Source organism: Sus scrofa, chromosome 13, assembly GCF_000003025.6.
Source record: "Sus scrofa isolate TJ Tabasco breed Duroc chromosome 13, Sscrofa11.1, whole genome shotgun sequence".
Classification (NCBI taxonomy): Eukaryota; Metazoa; Chordata; class Mammalia; order Artiodactyla; family Suidae; genus Sus; species Sus scrofa.
Window position 1 is genome coordinate 68,602,684 of NC_010455.5, and position 19,534 is coordinate 68,622,217.

The 19,534-nt window shown below is 39.6% G+C and overlaps 1 protein-coding gene across 6 annotated transcripts in view; it reads right to left on the bottom strand.

The window, feature by feature from the left end:
• The window catches only part of RAF1 (Raf-1 proto-oncogene, serine/threonine kinase), a 76,784-nt gene that overhangs the window by 21,556 nt on the left and 35,694 nt on the right, over nucleotides 1-19,534 (bottom strand). For all 6 annotated transcript variants that reach the window (XM_021069350.1, XM_021069351.1, XM_021069347.1 and 3 more), the window contains 4 exons: nucleotides 8,687-8,919; nucleotides 4,461-4,573; nucleotides 1,763-1,865; nucleotides 1,300-1,457 (listed from right to left, as the gene is read on the bottom strand). In XM_021069350.1, coding sequence (XP_020925009.1) covers nucleotides 1,300-1,457; nucleotides 1,763-1,865; nucleotides 4,461-4,573; nucleotides 8,687-8,893 — 581 coding nt within the window. In that variant the 5' untranslated portion in view covers nucleotides 8,894-8,919. The remainder of the gene's footprint in view (nucleotides 1-1,299; nucleotides 1,458-1,762; nucleotides 1,866-4,460; nucleotides 4,574-8,686; nucleotides 8,920-19,534) is intronic.

Here is a 19,534-nt window from a genome sequence, read left to right on the forward strand (position 1 = left end):
AAAAAGACAAATATGAATAATAAATCATCTTTATCACCAACAGTCATAAATAAGGAAAGAGATATTAATACTAATCAGGACATCCTCCCTTCATGAGATAAGCACTTAATGCCCAGCAAGTTCACATTACCTCACTTAATCCTCATAAAAACTTTGCAATGATAGTAACATTCCCTTTTTTCAGATGAGTGAACTGAGGCTCAGAGGTGACAACACTGAGGAGTTTGTTTGTTTGTTTTGGCTGCAGTGTGCAGCAGCTTGATGTAGAATCTCAGTTCCCAGACCAAGGATACCAGGGATTCAACCTAGATCACAGTAGTAAAAATGCCAAGTTCCACCAAGGAACTCCCAAAAACGTCTGCTGGACTCCAAAGTCTGTGCTATTTATGCTACCCAAACTCTCTTTGCAAAAACAACATGTGACTACCAGGAAAGCAAAAAAGATGTTCCCATCATGATTTAATAACACTTCCTTAATTTTTCTAGTACCCTCAAAAAGGAAAAAAAAGCTCAACTGTGACTTTTCATATCCCCGTTAACAGTTTTAAAAAGTACTTTTAATTTAAACCGTACTTAAAAAAAAATTAGTTTGTCTCTATGGAATGAATTATTTTAGTAACTGGTTTGTCTTCCGAGGGATACGTGTGTTTTTTAAGGTCTACTGTAAAACCTTTTTTTTTAAGCCACACTTTCAGCATATAGAAGTTCCTGGGCCAGGGATCAAATCTGAGCCAGAGCTGCCACCTCCGGCACAGCTGCCACAACGCCAGATCCTTAACCCACTTTGCTGGGCCAGGGATCAAACTGGCGCCTCCACAGAGACAGGCCAGATCATTAACCCACTGCGCCACAGAGGGAACTCCTGTAAAATCATTTTAGGTGTAATGTTTTCCCTGAGGTGAAAAAAACAGAATCAACCATACTGTGTGTTCCTTCTCAATGTCAAAGGTCTGTTCTGTGTATTTAAAAAAATATGGAATAGAGTTGACTGGCAACCTAGTAAAAAAAACTGGGGGGAGGGAGTTCATATCCCTTTGCTCTTTGCCTTACTGAATCACAGTATATCAATCTCTATTTGACAGGTAATAGTCCTACCAGCTCGTTTCAGAGAATTATACACATTAAAACTTGATAGTTTCAAAACTGTCATGTCTCTGAAGTAGAACATTTCCAGATCGTGATAATTCATTAAATAAGTCTAAAACCCAGGTATGTCAGTCAAATATACTGTAAGAACCCTCAAAAGAGTTCATACCTTCCTACCCTCTTACATTCTTTGAAAAAAGAGTGATGCCTTACAAGAGTTGTCTGATATTACTCCAGTCCACACACATAGTAGGTACTTTGGTGCTACAGTGTTCATGAAACTTGTAGCCACAAGTCTGACATCGAAATCCATTTAGCAGAAACTTCTGACAGATGTCACAAAAAGCAAGCTTCAGGAAGGTCTTCCGAGCCTGGAACAAGAACACAGGTATGAATTATGCTTAATAAATGATAACAAAAGATAAAATAATTTCCTTTTTGGCCCCAAGAGGTTTTATTAGAATCAAGAATGATACTTCCAACACTTGTGAAACTCATACACAGAAATTAAAGGACATCTGTGATCTAACGAAACCTAAACTGCCTTATTGTAAACAATGGCATAGATAGTTTTAAACAATCCAACATCATATATGCTTATTATCTCTGAGAAATTCCTATTATGCCAGCCAAAGCACCCAACATACTACAAAGACAGAAGAGATCTGTAACTCACAAAGTTGTGTGTTGTTAGGGGAACGTGATCCAGGAAATCTACTTGAAGTTCCTCTCCAATCAATGAGGCAGCATCAGTATTCCAATCTAAACGTGCCTTTTTACTAAAAATAATTTTAAAAAACAGAACACAAAAGAAAAATATTTAAACTAAGTAAGAGTTCGATAACAGCTACCATTTAGCTCATGCTACATAAGATTTAACTTATATCGCATACAACATTAACTTATTTATTCCCCCCCCCCAACTTTTCTTTGTCTTTTTAGGGCCACACCTGCGGCATATGGAGTTTCCCAGGCTAGGGGGTCAAATCGGAGCTAAAGCCACTGGACTATGCCACAGCCACAGCAACTTGGGATCCGAGCCAAGTCTGTGACCTACACCACAGCTCATGGCAATGCCAAATCCTTAACCCACTGAGCAAGGCCAGGGATCGACCCTCGTCCTCATGGATACTAGGCAGGTTTGTTAACCGCTGAGCCATGGAGAGAACTCCCATCCCCATTATTAAAATGAGAGAATTGGAGCTCTAAGAAGGTAACTTGCTCAAGGCCACACAGAGAGTGTAAAGGACTATTTGGAATCTAGGTCAGTCAGACTCCAAGGTTTATACTCTTAAAGTTTTCAGAGTTCCCGTCATGGCTCAGTGGTTAAGGAACCCGACTAGGAACCATGAGGTTGCAGGTTCGATCCCTGCACTTGCTCAGTGGGTTAACGATCTGGCGTTGCTATGAGCTGTGGTGTAGGCCAGCAACTACAGCTCCAATTAGACCCCTAGCCTGGTAACCTACATGTGCAAAAGGCAAAAGGACAAAAAAAAGAGAAAGTTTTCTTTAAACAATGAAATAAAACAAACTCACAATAAAGGAAATATGCAGTAAATTGGACTTCATGACAGTAAAATCCTATAAAAATCCTAAAATCCTACCAAATGGGTTATAAATACTGTTACAGTAGCAAAATTTAGGCTTCACTTGCCTACATCAATCTAGAATATACATAAATAGAAAGGAATCACAAGTGAAATCTACTTTTCTATTAATAACAGGCTCAAATCTATAGAATTGTTTGCAGGGTCTGTAAATACAAATTGATGAAAGACTTAACTGTCTTTAAATTTACTTTGAGACCATTCTTTCTCTGCCTAGAGTAAACAAGACTGAAAAAGATACATTTAAGTAAAAATAATGCCCAGTTCCCTTCCCTTCTCTGGAAGGAAGAATGTTCTCAGACAGGGAGAGAACACTACATCTATAGACCATTCAAACTTCTCCCTTTACCTACCAGAAGTGTATTAGAGGCATTTTCTGATTATCTAACAGTAAATAACCTATCCCTTAATATAATTCCCTATAAAAAGCCTGGGAAATCCCACATTACTCCAAAGTCCTGTTTTGCCCTAACAAAGACGGAGAGGGTCAGTCTTCAGGTGGTGTCCATCCCAGAGAGAATGCAGGGTAGCTCCAACAAATGCAGCCTTGGTTGAGAATGGTTCAAGCCTGTCACTGTCTCAGAGCCTCTCTAGACTTTAAGAGGCACTATACACTGCCTTGGGAACCAGCCTGGGACTGTACCCAGATAAAGCTGACATGTGCTCAAAGATTTGCACTTCAGCAAAATGCCTCCTAAGCTGAGAGGAATAATACCAATGAATTTATGCTCACTCTTTTGAGCAGACTCACTCCCTAGGCTAGTCTCTCAAACTGGGGAGCCCCCTGAAATATTAAAAAACGTAAGCTAAAGATCAATAACAGAACTAGCACTTTCCAAGAACAAAGTTAATATTATAACCCCAGATTGTTTTTTTTTTAAGGGGGGAGCATGACAATACCATAGTTGTAGATAGCTCTGCTGCTATGAGGTGTTACTCCTAGACTTTGTGGGGATGCTGCTATCTTGCCACCACCATTAGAAATAGGATAAGCTATGGATCTTCCTTGAAGCAGAATTCTCCTGCATCTTTTAGCCCAGTATCTGTCAAACTGCTGTGATTCAGTAAATACTGACTGAATAAAAATGAATGAGTGAATCATAAAAAATCAATCCCTAAAGACAGCCTTCTTTAACTATAAATAATAATGCAAATACATTCTGAGTAACCACTCTGTATAATGAATTACAGCAAAGACAAGAATCATTGTTCTCAAGATACCATCACATTACTATTTCCTTCTATGGAAACACTATCTAACACCTAACATGTATTTTATTTTTCAATGTAATATCCAAGCAAAAAATTCACATTCTTATTAGTGTTTTATTCTTCTGAATTGTCTCTTTGTAGACAAGGATATTCAAATACTCACTATTCTACAGGAAGCTAGTACAAATTCTTTTTTATTTTTTATTTACTTTTTTTTTTTTGTCTTTTTGTCTTTTCTAGGGCTGCTCCCACGGCATATGGAGGTTCCCAGGCTAGGGGTCTAATTGGAGCTGTAGCCGCCAGCCTATGCCACAGCAACACCAGGTCTGAGCCGCATCTGTGACTTACACCACAGCTCACAGCAACGCCAGCTCCTTAATCCACCAAGCAAGTCCAGGGATCGAACCCGCAACCCCATGGTTCCTAGTCAGATTTGTTAACCACTGAGCCAGGAGGGGAACTCCCAAATTCTTTTTTAAATGAAGTAGTTATTATTTGAAGCTAGGAGATCCTTACTAATATGAAGGTAGAACTGGCTGACTTTTGAGAACTTACCCCTTATGTTCATGGAGAAGTCTGAACACTGCACAGCACTCTGGTTGCAGGCCCCTCACCTTGAGAGCTTTCATAAGGCAATCATGCAAGCTCATTCCATTCCGCACATTGACCTACAAACAAAGGACAACCCTTTAGAACCAACACAGGGTGAACATACGCACCCCTTGGAAAGGTGAGCAAAGAAATAAATACACCAGTTTGCAAAGGTGTCATACAGAAGTTTATGATAGCATTGCTTGTATAGGTGAACCCTGAATAACATGGGTTTAAACTGCACAGGTGCACTTATACATGGATTTTTTTTAAAAAAACAGAAATACATGATTTGTGGTTGGTTGAATCTGAAGATATGGAACAGCAGATACAGAGCAACCACATATACTGAGGGCTGACTGTAAGTTATACTCAAGATTTTCAACTGAACACAAGCTTGGTGTCTATAACCCTTGAGTTGTTCAAGGGTCAACTATAATGTAAACACACACAGAGGGGAAACAACTGGAATGTCCAGCAACAGGTGAGTGCTGTTGAATAAAGTATGGAATGTCTGTAAGTATCACACTGTGCTCTACTATGTTACTTACAATGACCTGGCAGAAAAGTGTCCATCATATGTTAATGGGGGAAAATAGTCTTCAGAATAAAAGAGTAAAGTTATTTAAAGGGTTTATATATGTTGTATGAGTGAGAAAAGAAATATACTCAGATGTTAGCAAAATGGTTGGGAAAGAGAAAATGGTCAAACTTTCCCTCCGTACATCTCTCATTTGTCTGATGCAAGGGAATGTTCATGCAGCATAAATATCCACCAACAAGGAAAATAAGCCAATCCAATCTGTAAACAATTATGGGTCTTCCTGGTCAAAAATTTGTATTTCAACCTATTTTCAACAAAATGGTTGATCTTCCTAACAAAAATTGCATCTCACATGCACTTCACATGAGTGAGGGCAAGCAGGAAGCGGAGGAAACAGAGCCTCTGCCCTGCTGTAAGGACAAATATCACTGATAGTTTAAATAAACACACACACCCATTCCAGGCAGCCTTAGCAGTATACACCCCTGCCCCTCCACATGCACCTGTACTCAATCCTCAAAAGCTAGGAAGACACTCAGAAGGCCCAAGAGAAAGCATGGGAGCCCAGGGTGCTAATAATGGCAGCTATATAAAAATTTCAACTAAGTGGAGTTCCCTCTGTGGCACAAGTTTGGCAGGATCTCTACAGCACCAGGACACAGGTTCAATCCCTGGCCCAGTACAGTGGGATCCCAAGTTGCCACAGCCATGGTGTGGGTCACTGAGCCACAGCGTTAAGGATCTGGCACTGCCTTGAGCTCTGGTATAGGTGGCAGACATATGGCTGTGGCCTTTACCGTATGGTGTAGCCACAGTGTATGGTGGCTGTAGCTGTGGTATAGGCCCACAGCTCAGCTCCGATTCAACCTCTAGCCTAGGAACTTCCATATGCTGCATGTGCAGCCCTAAAAAGCAAAAAAAAAAAAAAAAAAAAAAAATTAAAAACCAAGCAAAATTAAAATCATTTAAAAAATTAAAAAAAAAACCAAGCAACTACTAATTATACTTCTAAAATTATTTAAACAGACATATTCTGTCACTCTCTTCTATACGACTCCCCATGGATACATGCTGTAATCAGTTAAATCTACTGGTTTCTGGGATCCCACTAAGTGATTATGATAGTCATTCTGGGCTCCAGCACAGACACAACTGGGGATGATTAGAAACAGCTAACTGATGCTGCTGGCCAGCAAGGGACTCCTTCCTCCTCCAACGCTCTCCTGAAGCTGAATGCCTGGTGAAAGAAGGTGGTTCTTTCAGAGACATACAGTCCATCTTCAGTCAAAGAAAAAGGAGAAACTAACTTTCTCTGATAAAATCTTCTCAAAAGCTGGCCAAGCTTCCAAACCACTCACTGGTCCCTAACCACTAGGAGTGCTCAAATGAAGGCTGTCGAGGATACAAAGATGTAGAAAACACTCAGAAATAATCACAATTACCATTTTACTTATGAACTAACCACCATAGTCAGCAAAAGCCTCCTTTCATGAAGGTCAGAAAATAGCTCAATGTATTACATAACTCATCTAGATGATACACCTTATAAAGGGCAATATGAGGATTAAATTTGGACCTGGTTGTCTTAAAGTTCCGTACACTTAATTATTATGCCACCCTAAGTTTCCCAGTCTCCCAGGCAAACCACAATAACACTCTGCAGCAGCACCACCAAATGGTCTTCAGCTTCCCATCACATGCACACTTTCCACCTGGGCTCCCACTTAAAGTTTGAAAGAAAATTAATAAGAAAATATATAAGTAAAAATCACTTTGCAAATGAAAGACTACTGTTGAAATACAAGGGGATTATTATTATCTATTCTGTCAGCCATTAAACTTTCATTTTTAGGAAAGGAACAAAAACAAATTTACTCAAGTTTTGCCTTCAGTTCAAAATGTACCTAAATGTACAACACTATGACTAGGAGGCTCTTCAGGTTCACAAAAGTAGTATAAAGGAAGTTTTGTTTTAAGAAAGTTTTAATAAACTGAGGAGAGTGCAATAGTTAGAAAACTGAGAAAACCCTGGACTGTACTTCCCAACCTTGGAATCTTGCCTTGCCTAGGTACACAGAATAAACACAATACACTGATTTTATACAAAGAATGGAGGGTGGGAAAGGAGGAGGTATAGATGTTTTGAACTAAGGTTTTCTCAAATCTCCCACCAAGCAAAATTAGCACAACTTCACTTTTCCGTTTCAACCTGGTGGTTTTTGTTTTTTGTTTTCCCTCCCAGGATAGTAGGAAACTTTCTGAGCAGCAATTTCTTAGAAAAGTTGGGGTTTAGGGCCAGAAATTATGCAGGAATAACTGGCTAGTGAGTGCCCCACAAAAGAGCTGTGATTTCTAAGCTACCGCCAGCTCTGCCCCAGGGCCTAGAAAATTTACCAAAATAATTTTTTCTAGATAATTTTATCTTCCTCTATATATACTACTGTAATATCATGAAAAATTTTAAACAGTGTGCTTTAATATTCAGAACAAAAAAGTTTTTAATTAGCTGGAAATGTCCAAGGGAGCTTTTCAACACATCTTTTGAATGTACTATTTGTTTAGATGATATGGCAGAAAAGAAGACATTCCAGGCAAGACTAATAACAGAAGGAAAGCCAAGAGGTGGGAAAAAGCAAGGAATGTGAAAGAAATATAAAGCAATAAAGTCTGCAACTGGAAAGCCAATTAATTAAGACCCTAATTGGAACCTCTTACACTGTTTGTGGGAATGTAAATTGGTGCATATACTATAGAAAACAGTATGGAGGTTCCTTAAAAAACTAAAACTAGAGTTATGATATGATCCAGTCATCCCACTTCTGGCCATATTTCCAGAAAAGATGAAAACTCTAATTCAAAAATATATGCACCCCAATGTTCACAGCAGCACTATTTATAATAGCCAGGACATGGAAACAACCCCAGTGCCCATCAACAGACAACTGGCTTAAGAAGATGTGGGGTGTGTGTGTGTATATATATCCCAGAGAATATCATTCTAAGTGAAGTTAAGCAAAGAAAGACAAATATTATATAATAGTATGAAAATGAGTCTATATACAAAACAAACACAGACTCACAGACATAAAGCACAAACTTATGGGTACCAAAGGGGAAAGGCAGGAGGATAGGAGTATGGGATTAATAGACACAAACTACTCTTCTTAAAATAGATAAGCAACAAGGATTTACTGTATAACACAGAGAATTATATTCAATGTCTTGCAACAACCTATCATGGAACATAATCTGAAATATATATATCTGAATCACTCTGCTGTATACCTAAAACTAAACCAATATTGTAAATCAACTATAACTATATTAAAAAACAAACAAAAAAGGAGTTCCTGCTGTGGTACAGTGGGTTAAGAACCCAACTACAGCCACTTGGGTCACTGCAGAGGTAGAGGTTTGATCCCTGGCCTGGCACAGGGAGTTAAGGGATCTGGCCTTGCTGCAGTTGTGGCATAGGTCAGAGCTGTGGCTAGGATTCAATCCCTGGCCTAGGACTTTCCACATGTCTCAGGCACAGCCATTTAAAAGAAATTCACAGATTGTGCCTGTCTATAAGATGATCAGCATGATCCATAATGTCTTCTATAGGCTAATGAATAGCTACATTTTGAGAGGAATGTTCACGTACCACTGTTCTTTGCTTGTTTGGCAAAAAAACACGGATAGTGTTGCTTGTCTTAGAAGAGTCCGTAAGTTTGCCATCATCTGATGCCCGACGCTGATAGCCAAACTGCTGAACTATTGTAGGGGAGATGCAGCTGGGGCCATCAAACACTGCGTCTTTGAATCCAAAACCATTGCTGATCGTCTTCCAGGCCCCCTGTATGTGCTCCATTGATGCAGCTTACAAAATACCTAAACCTGGTTTAAAAAAAAAAAAAAAAAAAAAAAAGACAATTATAATTTTTGAAAAGTAGTTAACAATGCAATAGAGTAATTTTGAAAACAGTTGTATGTGGGCTTTCTTATAGATAATATCTTCTGCTTAAATATATTATTCAGAAAATTTCTACTTTAGTATACTTTTTTATATTTAACTTTTTTTTTTTTTTGTCTTTTTAGGGCAACACTCACAGCATATGGAAGTTCCCAAGCTAGGGGTTTAATTGGAGCTGTAGCCGCCAGCCTACACCAAAGCCACAGCGATACCAGATCCGAGCTATGTCTGCGACCTACACCACAGCTCACAGCAATGCCAGATCCTTAACCCACTGATCGAGGCCAGGGATCAAACCCACAACCTCATGGTTCCTAGTTGGATTTGTTTCTGATTTGCCATGACAGGAACTCCTATATTTAACTTTTTTATTAAAGTACAGCTGATTTACAGTGTTGTGCCATTTCTGCTGTACAGCAAAGTGACTCAGTATACATATACATACACATTCTTTTTACTTTACTATAAAATATTTCATAGACAACTCAGAAATATGCAAAATGGGGACTAGAGATCAAAAGACTCACCAAAGCATATATATCAAGTTAAAAGACAACCTGGAACATAAGCCCAGGTCTCTTAATTTCTAGTCTAATACTTTTTCAATTCCATTTCCCTTCTTCTTTGATTACTGTGTATTAAGTATGAGCAACTACCCTTGAGTATTAGTAACACCTTATGAGAAGTACAAAAAAAAAAAGCGTAAGCCGTAATGTTCTGCCTTTGAGGAAGGAAAAGGAACTAATATTTCTAGGATGCATATTAAGACACTTTATACATAAATGATCTCATCTGGGGGTCCCTTGTGGCACAGCAGAGTAAGGATCCAGCATTGTCACTGAAGCAGCTTGGTTTGCTGCTACAGCACAGGTTTGATTCCTGGCCCAGGACCTTCCATGTGCCAGGGGTGCAGACAAAAAAAAAAAAAAAAATTATCTTATTTGTGTAACAACCCAAAAAGATCTTAAATCCTTTCTCCAACCACCCTTTATTTTACTTCTGTGCCTAAATAAGGCACAGAAAAACCATGCTATTTGCCAAAAAAAACATCCAGGTGATAGGTAAAAGAGCCAAATTCTGTTTATATTTAAAGTACATGAATCTTCCAACATAACATTCACAGTTTGGTTTTAGTGCAGAAACAAAGCTTATAAATAGAAGCAAGCAGAGATAGTCACCTAACAAGAAATAATCATGTTTTAATCAAGCTACAAGAAAACTGCAGTCAAAGTCCATAGATAGCCACACAATGACAGTAAGTCAGATACTCTGCAGTAAGGATGTGCAATGCCCTGACATTGACTGGGAATCAGGAACCATGCACAAGTGAGAGGTGTTTCCTCCTTTAGAAAACAGTGAAGTTGAAAGGGAATCCCATTCTTTTCAAACCTTCCTCCTTTAGGAACTTGTTTTATCTTATTGTTAACATTATCAGCAATAGTTACCATTTACTAGGTACCTACTATTATGAGGTAGTGTAAACTGCATATATCCTAGTCATATTATCTAACCTGACCCTTAGAGGATACTCTAGGCAGGAATTACATCCCCGTTTTACAGATGAGCTTTTACTGGCAGAGGTGGGATTTAGAATCTGGCAGCTGTGTCTGACTCCAGAGCCCTTACCTTCTTATATATAACTCTGACCCTTAAAATAAGCCATTTAGAGCCAAAATGGTATAAAGATCATTTAATTCAAATGTCTTATTAATCTTAACCAGAAGTTTCTGCCTGAATAGCTGCTATGTGCTAAGCTCTTTCTCATATCACATGCCTGAATCAAAAGTGGATGAAAGATACTATTCTTAGCTAACAGCTGAGGAAACCTGAGAAGTTAGAGACTTAAGATCACGACCTGGCATTACTCTCAGTCTTGGCACAAGGTTTTTGGAGGAGAATATGGTTTAAAAAAAAAAAAAAAAAAAAAAAAAAAAAAACCTGTTAAAAATTTGAACTCTTCTCTTTTGTTGGGGGGGGGGTTGGTTTAGGGCCGCAGGTGTGGCGTATGGAAGTTCCCAGGCCAGGGGTGAATCAGAGCTACAGCTGCCAGCCACAGCCACAGCCACATAGGATCCAAGCCACGGCTGTGACCTAGACCACAGCTCACAGCAATACTGAATCCCTAACCCACTGAGCAGGGCCAGGGATCAAAACCACATCCTCATGGATACTAGCAGGGTTCGTTTTCAGCTGAGCCACACAGAAACTCCCAAAAATTTGACCTCTTAAAGAATGATCTAATAATTCAATATCAGTAAGAATTTATCCTTCAGAAGTATAAGGAAAGTATATAAAGATATATGTACAAGCATCTTCACTATAGCATTGTTCATAACCTTGAAAAACTGGAGAAAAGACCAAAGACTTAATAGCAAAGTAAACAAACATGTTAATACTCATGTAAGAAATGAAGTAACTTGGAGTTCCTATTGTGGCTCAGGGGTTAACGAATCCAACTAGCATCCATGAGGACGCAGGTTTGATCCCTGGCTTTGCTCAGTGGGTTAAGGATCCGGCATTGCTGTGAGCTCTGGCGTAGGTTGCAGACGTGTCTTGGATCCCACGTTGCTGTGGCTGTGGTGTAGGCCAGCAGCTGCAGCTCTGATTCCATTCCTAGCCTAGGAACCTCCATATGCCATGAGTGTAGCCCTAAAAAGACAAAACAAAAGAAAGAAAAATGAAGTAGATCTGTATGTGCAGGCATGGAAAAGGCTGCCCAAGACAAAATGAAAAATGAAAAATGTAGTTTGAATCTTCTTTATAGTAATCTAGAAAGAGGGAGGAAATCTGGAGTGATAAATGAGTAAGGAAAAATCTAGAATAAACAAAATACTAACAGTGATTATTTCAGCAAGGTGGTGAGGAAATTTTTCCTTTTTATTTATCACCTATTTCTACTTTTTGCTTTGTACTTTACTATTACACTATAAACTTCTATAAGCCTATTTTATTTCTGGAAGGGGTAAGAGCAGGACAAATCCCAGAGCCTTCAGGACCATGATACACTGCCTCCCACTTTTAGCACCTATACCCAGACCCCAACATACTCCTAATTCTATTTCTTATTTACCATGAGGTCACTTATTAGGAGCATCTATAGCTTTTCTCTTCCCTAGATCTTTTTTCCCAGCTAAAAAGGAAGACTCACCTGAGCATCTCTCTAATCTGAAATGATGTAACTCATACAGTGTATAGACATAGCACAGCCAGGGCAATCTTAAAAATGCAACTCATCATTTCTCTGCTCTGTTTTAAGACTCAAAATAAGACTCAAAATAAAAGCTAAACACCTTTCTAAACAGTCAAACTTCACACCTCAGCACTTCTGAACTTCGAGTTGTTCCTTTCACCTGGAAGGCTAAAACCTCCAGAAACAAGCAAGTTGGCCTTTTCAAATCATTATAGTCTTCACCTAAAACACCTCTTTGGAGACATTTTCTCTCTCCACCCTCACCACAAGACCTCACTCCCCTACCCTCATCAAATGACTCTGTCTTATTTTCTTTCTTTTTTTTTTTTTGTCTTTTAGGGCTGCACCCGTGGCATATAAAGGTTTCCAGGCTAGGGGTCCAATAGGAGCTATATATGCAGGCATGGAAAAGGCTGCCCAAGACTTTTTGGGGGGGTAGGGTGGGGCAGTCTTCATTGATAAATAGGTTACAGTGAAATAAATACCATAATAGTTTTTAGGGGAATAAAAAAGTAGAATCTCAGTCTCTCGCCACCCCACCTCCAGTTCTTGGCCTCAGCCTTCTTACTGGCCACCTTGGAAGAGGAGGCTGTGGTGGGAATGCCAGGCTTTCTCGGGCCCTTGGGGGCCTATGCCTTCCTGGCCAGTGGTTCAGGCTCCATTTTGGACCTACACCCTTGACAGGGGAGGGGCCTTGGCGTTGGGGGCCTCCTAAGTCCCCTGGGTGACAGCCTCATAGGGACCTCGTTCCCCATCTTCATTTTGGCTGCACCATACTCCCAGCCTACACCAGAGCCACAGCAACACAGGATCTGAGCCGTGTCTGCGACCTATACCACAGCTCACAGCAACCCGATCCTTAACCCATTGACTGAGGTGAAGGATCAAACCTGCGTCCTCATGGATTCTAGTCAGATTTGTTAACCCGCTGAGTCATGACTGGAACTCCTGTCTTATTTTCTTCATGCCACTTACCACCATGTTAACTGTTTACAGATTTTGGTCAGTACCTCCCACACTCTTTCTGCCCCTGCCAATCTAGCCAGTATCTCTTGCCAATCTTACTCACTGTATTCTTTTTTTTTTTTTTTCCTCTTTTTAGCGCCATACCTGTGGTACATGGAGGTTCCCAGGCTAGGAGTCTAATTGGAGCTACAGCTGCCGGACTACACCACAGCCACAGCAACATCAGATCCGAGCCGCGTCTGCAACCTACACCACAGCTCACGGCAATGCCGGATCCTTAACGCACTGAGCAAGGCCAGGGATCGAACCCACAACCTCATGGTTCCTAGTCGGATTCACTTCTGCTGTGCCACGATAGGAACTCCCTCACTACTACATTCTTAGTCCTTAACGTAGTAACTAGAACATAAAGGAACTCAAATATTGATTAAATGAGTTAAGTTAGGTACCAGAATAATGCGGCAAAAAAAATCATTTTTAATATAAAAAAAAAAAACCTGTCAAGAACTAGTAAAATATGAATTAAATCTGTTTGGCAGTATACCTTTAAAAAATATCTACTATTCAGCAAAAAACAAACTGCAATAAATTGCATTCTGTAGTTAGTTGTGGGGGAAGACTGTATTATATTTTATTGGCTAAAGAGGCCACTTATAAGACTTAACTGTAGCCTAAGTCCAAGAACATAGTTATTCTATGATGAATTCTAAGTCTTGCAGGCACTTAGAAAATAACAGTGCTGGTGCTTAGTAGAGAACACACTACAGTAACTGTTAATAAAAGCTGACAAGAATGGGAGAAACCTTTGCAAACGAAGTGAGTGACAAGGCATTAATCTCCAAAACATACAAACATCTCATAAAACTTTAAATAAAGAAAAAAAACCCAATCAAAAAATGGCAGAAGATCTAAATAGACACTTCTGCAAAGAAGACACACAGACGGCCAAAAGACACTTGACAATACGCTCAACATCACTAATTATTAGAGCAATGCAAATCAAAACTACAATGAGATTTCACCTCCTATCAGTCAGAATGGCCATCATCAAAAAGTCAATAAATGCTGGAGAGGGTGTAGAGAAAAGGGACCCCTCCTACACTGCTGGTGAGAATGTAGGTTGGTGCAACCACTATGGAGAACAGTGTGGAGGTACTATAAAAAAAACTAAAAACGGAGCTGTGGTAAAACAGGATTGGCAGAGTCTTGGGAGCCCTGGAATGTGGGTTCAATCCCCAGCTCAGCACAGTGGATTAAGGATCTGGTGTTGCCACAGTTTCAGCCTAGGTCAAGATTGCGGCTTAGGGAGTTCCCATCGTGGTACTGTGGAAATGAATCCAACTAGGAACCATGAGGTTTCAGGTTTGATCCCTGTCCTTGCTCAGTGGGTTAAGGATCCCATGTTGCTGTGAGCTGTGGTGTAAGTCACAGATGTGACTTGGATCCTGCATTGCTGTCGCTGTGGTGCAGGCTGGCATCTGTAGCTCTGATTAGATACCTAGCCTGGGAACCTCAATATGCCATGGGTGCGGCTCTAAAAAGACAAAAGACCAAAAAAAAAAAAAAAAAAAAAAAATACTGTGGCTTGGATCTGAGCCATGGCCTGGGAACTCCATAGGCCAAGGCCAAAAATGAAAAGAAAAAAATATATATAGGAATTCCAGTTGTGGCTCAGCAGGTTAGGAACCCAACGTAGTGTCCATGAGCATTCGGGTTCAATCCCTGGCCTTACTCCGTGGGTTAAGCATCTGACTTACCACAAGCTGTAGGTCACGAATGTGGCTTGGACCTGGTATTGCCGTGGCTGTGGCATAGGTCGGCAGCTGCAGTTTTGATTCAACCACTGGCCTAGGGAACTTCCATGTGCCACAGGTGTGGCCTTAAAAAGAAAAAAAAAAAAAAAAAAAAAAAAAAATCCCAGAAATCCCACTCCTAGGCATATATCCGGAGCAAACTATAATTCGAAAAGATACATGACCCCAATGCTCACCAGGGCATTGTTTACAATATCCAAGAAATGGAAGCAACCTAAAGAGGACTGCATAAAGAAGATGTGCGGATACATACACACACACACACACACACACACACACTCTCCAAGTGAAGTCAGAGAAAGACAAATATGGTAAGAGATCATTAATATGTGGAATCTAATAAAAAATGATACAAAAGAACTTATTCACAAAACAGAGACAGACACAAAGATTTTAAAACTGAACTTATGGTTACCAAAGGGGAAACTGTGGGGAGAGACACACACCGGGCGGTTGGGATTGGCATGTACACACTATTATATATAAAACTGATCAGTAACAAGGACCTACTGTACAGCTTGGGGAAATCTAGTCAATACTCTGTGATAGCCTATATGGGGAGAGAATCTGAAAAAGAATGGATATATATGTATATGTGTGGCTGATTCACTTTGCTGTACACCTGAAAGTAGCACAACACTGTTTAAGTCACCTACATGCCAGTAAATTTTATAAAATAAATAAATAATAAACGCTGGCAAAATAAAAGCAAACCCACTTTAACTTTCAAGTTTTTCATTATTTATCATTCAAATTTTTATTTTCCCAGGTCTATATCAAGACCACTTATAGGCTGAGAAGCATGCTAAGATAGTGCCTCCCAATATTTTTCCATGTCACTCACAGAAAAATCCTATTTTAATTTAAAACATATCTACATGAACAAACTCAGTCCAAGGGCCCTATCAGATGCCCCAAGGCTGATGCCTATACCCCTAACCTGATCATGGGAAGCTCTATGCCAAGGTACTACATAATCAATTTGTGAGGAAGTGTACAAATCTAAAAACAAGACGAAAGCAACTTCTAAAATCCATACAGCAGAGTTCTCTGCTGCCCTAGTGGTCAAGGATCTGGCACTGTAACTGCTGTGGCATGATTTCAATCCCTGGCCTGGGAACTTCCACATGCTGCAGGCATAGCAAAAAAATAAAAATAAGGAGTTCTTGTCGTGGTGCAGTGGAAACGAATCCGATTAGGAACCATAAGATTGCAGGTTCGATCCCTGGCCTTGCTGAGTGGGTTAAGGATCTGGCGTTGCCGTGAGCTATGGTGTAGGTCGCAGATTCAGCTCAGATCCTGCACTGCTGTAGCTGTGGCAGAGGCCGGCAGCTGTAGCTCCAATTGGACCCCCAGCGTGGGAACCTCCATATGCTGCAGGTGCGGCCTTAAAAAGCAAAATAACAATAATAACAAATAAATAAAAATGAAATAAAAACCATACAGCAGCAATATACTTCAATCTTAAATGGAGAAATTCAGAAACCTCATTGATACTACTCTCACATGTAAATGTATACATAACAAAAATGTAAATCTAGCTTCTAATATTGTGATCTCTCCCTCTGATCTGTTGACCAAATGTGCTAATACACACACACACACACACAGGCACAATAAAATTAAACAATCCAAAGTAGAAATCTGCTTCTGACAGTAAAAGGTCTTTCACAGTACTCAAGAGAAATTTCAAAATACATGCATTATCAGTGGAGAAATTCATTATGTTAGAAGAAATCAATCATTTAAAACAAGACATATCTACTTCCCTATAATAGGACAGGGAAATAATAATAATGGGATTACTATTCTTAACATAAAAAGAACTCCTAAAAATTAATAAGAAAACTTTTAAGCTTTAAATAGGTAGTATTTCACACTTTAATATTTAAGCAGAAAAACTACTGGACTTTACTGCTAAAATTGTAAATTATTCCTCATAATGCAAGATGAGACCAATGCCACCATCATCATCTGTCACAAGAGATTTTAAAAATACTTTAAATGACGTGCTGTACAATACCAAAAGTAAACCAAACATTTAAAAAAAATGCATTAAGTATCTCTTGATATTTACCCAAACTTTTCAGTCCTTACATAAAAGTGTATTATTTAAAAGAGGATTGTTCAGAATGCCCTCTGAAGAAAACTTTGTGACAAAATGGTTATAGGAAATCTAAATTTAAAAGCTCATTTCTGCCCAATGATTTAAAAAAATATTTTTTAGATAACCCTCTTCACATATACAAAATAGGAGCTTTATTTTTATTTATTTATTTATTTTTATTTTTATTTTTTTTTTGTCTTTTTGCCTTTTCCAGGGCCGCTTCCAAGGCATATGGAGGTTCCCAGGATAGGGGTCGAGTTGGATTCGCTAACCACTGCACCACAACGGGAACTCCAACAGTAGCTTTATTATGACCAAAGTTCCCTGACCTTAAACATCTATCTAGTGAGACAGCCTGAGAATTTGTATTCAACAGACTAAACATTTACTTTTTTTTTTTTAACCAAAAAGGACATAGCATATTCAGAATTTCACTTACTGTGACAGCTAGATTCTATAAATTTAGGAAACCTACATTTATCTAATACAAATTCTAGCCTATGCTAGAATATTTTAGGTGCAGCTGCTCCAAGCTGCTTCCTTCTGCATTCTCCCCCACCCCTACTCATCCTCATTACAGAGCACCTAAGAACTCAAAAAGCCTAGATCCTCTCACTACTCTTCAGTTAAATATTTGCCACAATGGGCTCAATCCTAGATTCGGTCTCTGAAAGACATCAGCAGATGGATGTGGACAGAAAAAGGGGCAACTCATTAGCTGCTAGAAAGCTTAGCTTTCTATAGTCACCCACTTTATGTGTCAATCTTTTTTTTTTTTTTTTTTTTTTGTCTTCTTAGGTTCCCAGGCTAGGGGTCCAATTGGAGCTATAGCTGCTGGCCTACACCACAGCCACAGCAATGTGGGATCCTTATTAACACACTGAGGAAGACCAGGGATGGAGTCCGCATCCTCATGGATACAAGTCAGGTTCCTTAACCACTGAGCGAAGATGGGAACTACATGTATCAATCTCGAGTTGATCAAAATTTCTCTTTATTATTTCCAGCATAATATCTGAGCATGGCAGTTTCCATAGTTTCAGCAAGAAGTCTGCCTTTTATTGATTTTATGCTTCATTCTGTCATAGCAGAGTTTGAAGATACGTTCTCTTCAGTCATGTAATTCATGATTTTTTTTATGGCTGCACCCAAGGCATATGGAAGTTCCTGGGCCAGGGATGGAACTGCACCTCCACAGCCTAAGCCACTGCAGTCAGATTCTTTTTTTTTTTTTTTTTCTTTTTTTGGTCTTTTCTAGGGCCACACCCACAGCATACGGAGGTTCCCAGGCTAGGGGTTGACTGTTGAATCGGAGCTGTAGCCGCTGGCCTACGCCAGAGCCACAGCAACGCCAGATCTGAGCCGAGTCTGCAACCTACACCACAGCTCGTGACAACGCCAATCCTTAACCCACTAAGCAAGGCCAGGGATCGAACCTGCAACCTCATGGTTCCTAGTCAGATTCATTAACCACTGAGCCACAACAGGAACTCCTGCAGTCAGATTCTTAACCCACTGTGCCACAGCAGGAACTCCATGTAATTCATGATTTTATAGTCTAAACTCTTTTTAAAGCTCTACCTTTCTATATTAAAAAGTTCATTTTTACTATCATAGTTCACCTGTCATAATCACTCAAACTCATTTACTCTCTACATGAATATTTCTTTTTAGAAATTTAGAGAATGATACATTTTCTTTTCATGGTTTTGGAGTCCCCTAGTGGCTCAGGAGGTTAAGGACATGGCATTATCAATGCTGTGGCACAGGTTTAATCCCTGGGCCTGGAACTTCCACATGCCATGAGTGCAGCCAAAAAAAGGGGGGGGGGGTTTATAGATTCTACATAGTACTGACTTTGAGAGCAAACAAAATAACCACAGTAGAAAGATACATAGCTCTGAATTATGCAGCAAGGGGACTCAAGGTAAAGTCAAAGGGCAAACCCCTTAAAAATCTGATAGGCTCTATTTTGAGATCCACTTCAGTTGCCTTCTTTGGCCCTTTGATTGGTACAGTAAGTAGTCTTCCCCCTTAGAAAGTTTCACTTTCTACAGTTTTAGTCACCCATGGAGAGCCATGGTCCAAAAATATTAAATGGAAAATTCCAGAATTAACAATTCTTAAGTTTTAAATTGCACACCTTGGAGTTCCCATTGTGGCTCAGTAAGTTAAGAACCTGACTAGTTATCCATGAATATACAGGTTCAATCCCTGGCCTCGCTCAGTGGGTTAAGGACCTGGCTGTTGCTGCAAGCTGTGTTGTAGTCAAAGATGCAGCTCAGATCTTGCATTGCTATGGCTGTGTCATAGGCTGGCAGCTGCAATTCTGATGTCAGCCCTAGCCTGGAAACCTCCATTTGCTGCAGGAGTGGCCCTAAAAAAATAAAAAATAAAAATAAAAATAAATAAAGTGTACACCTTTCTAAGCTTTTTGATTTCTGAGCAGTGTGATGAAATCT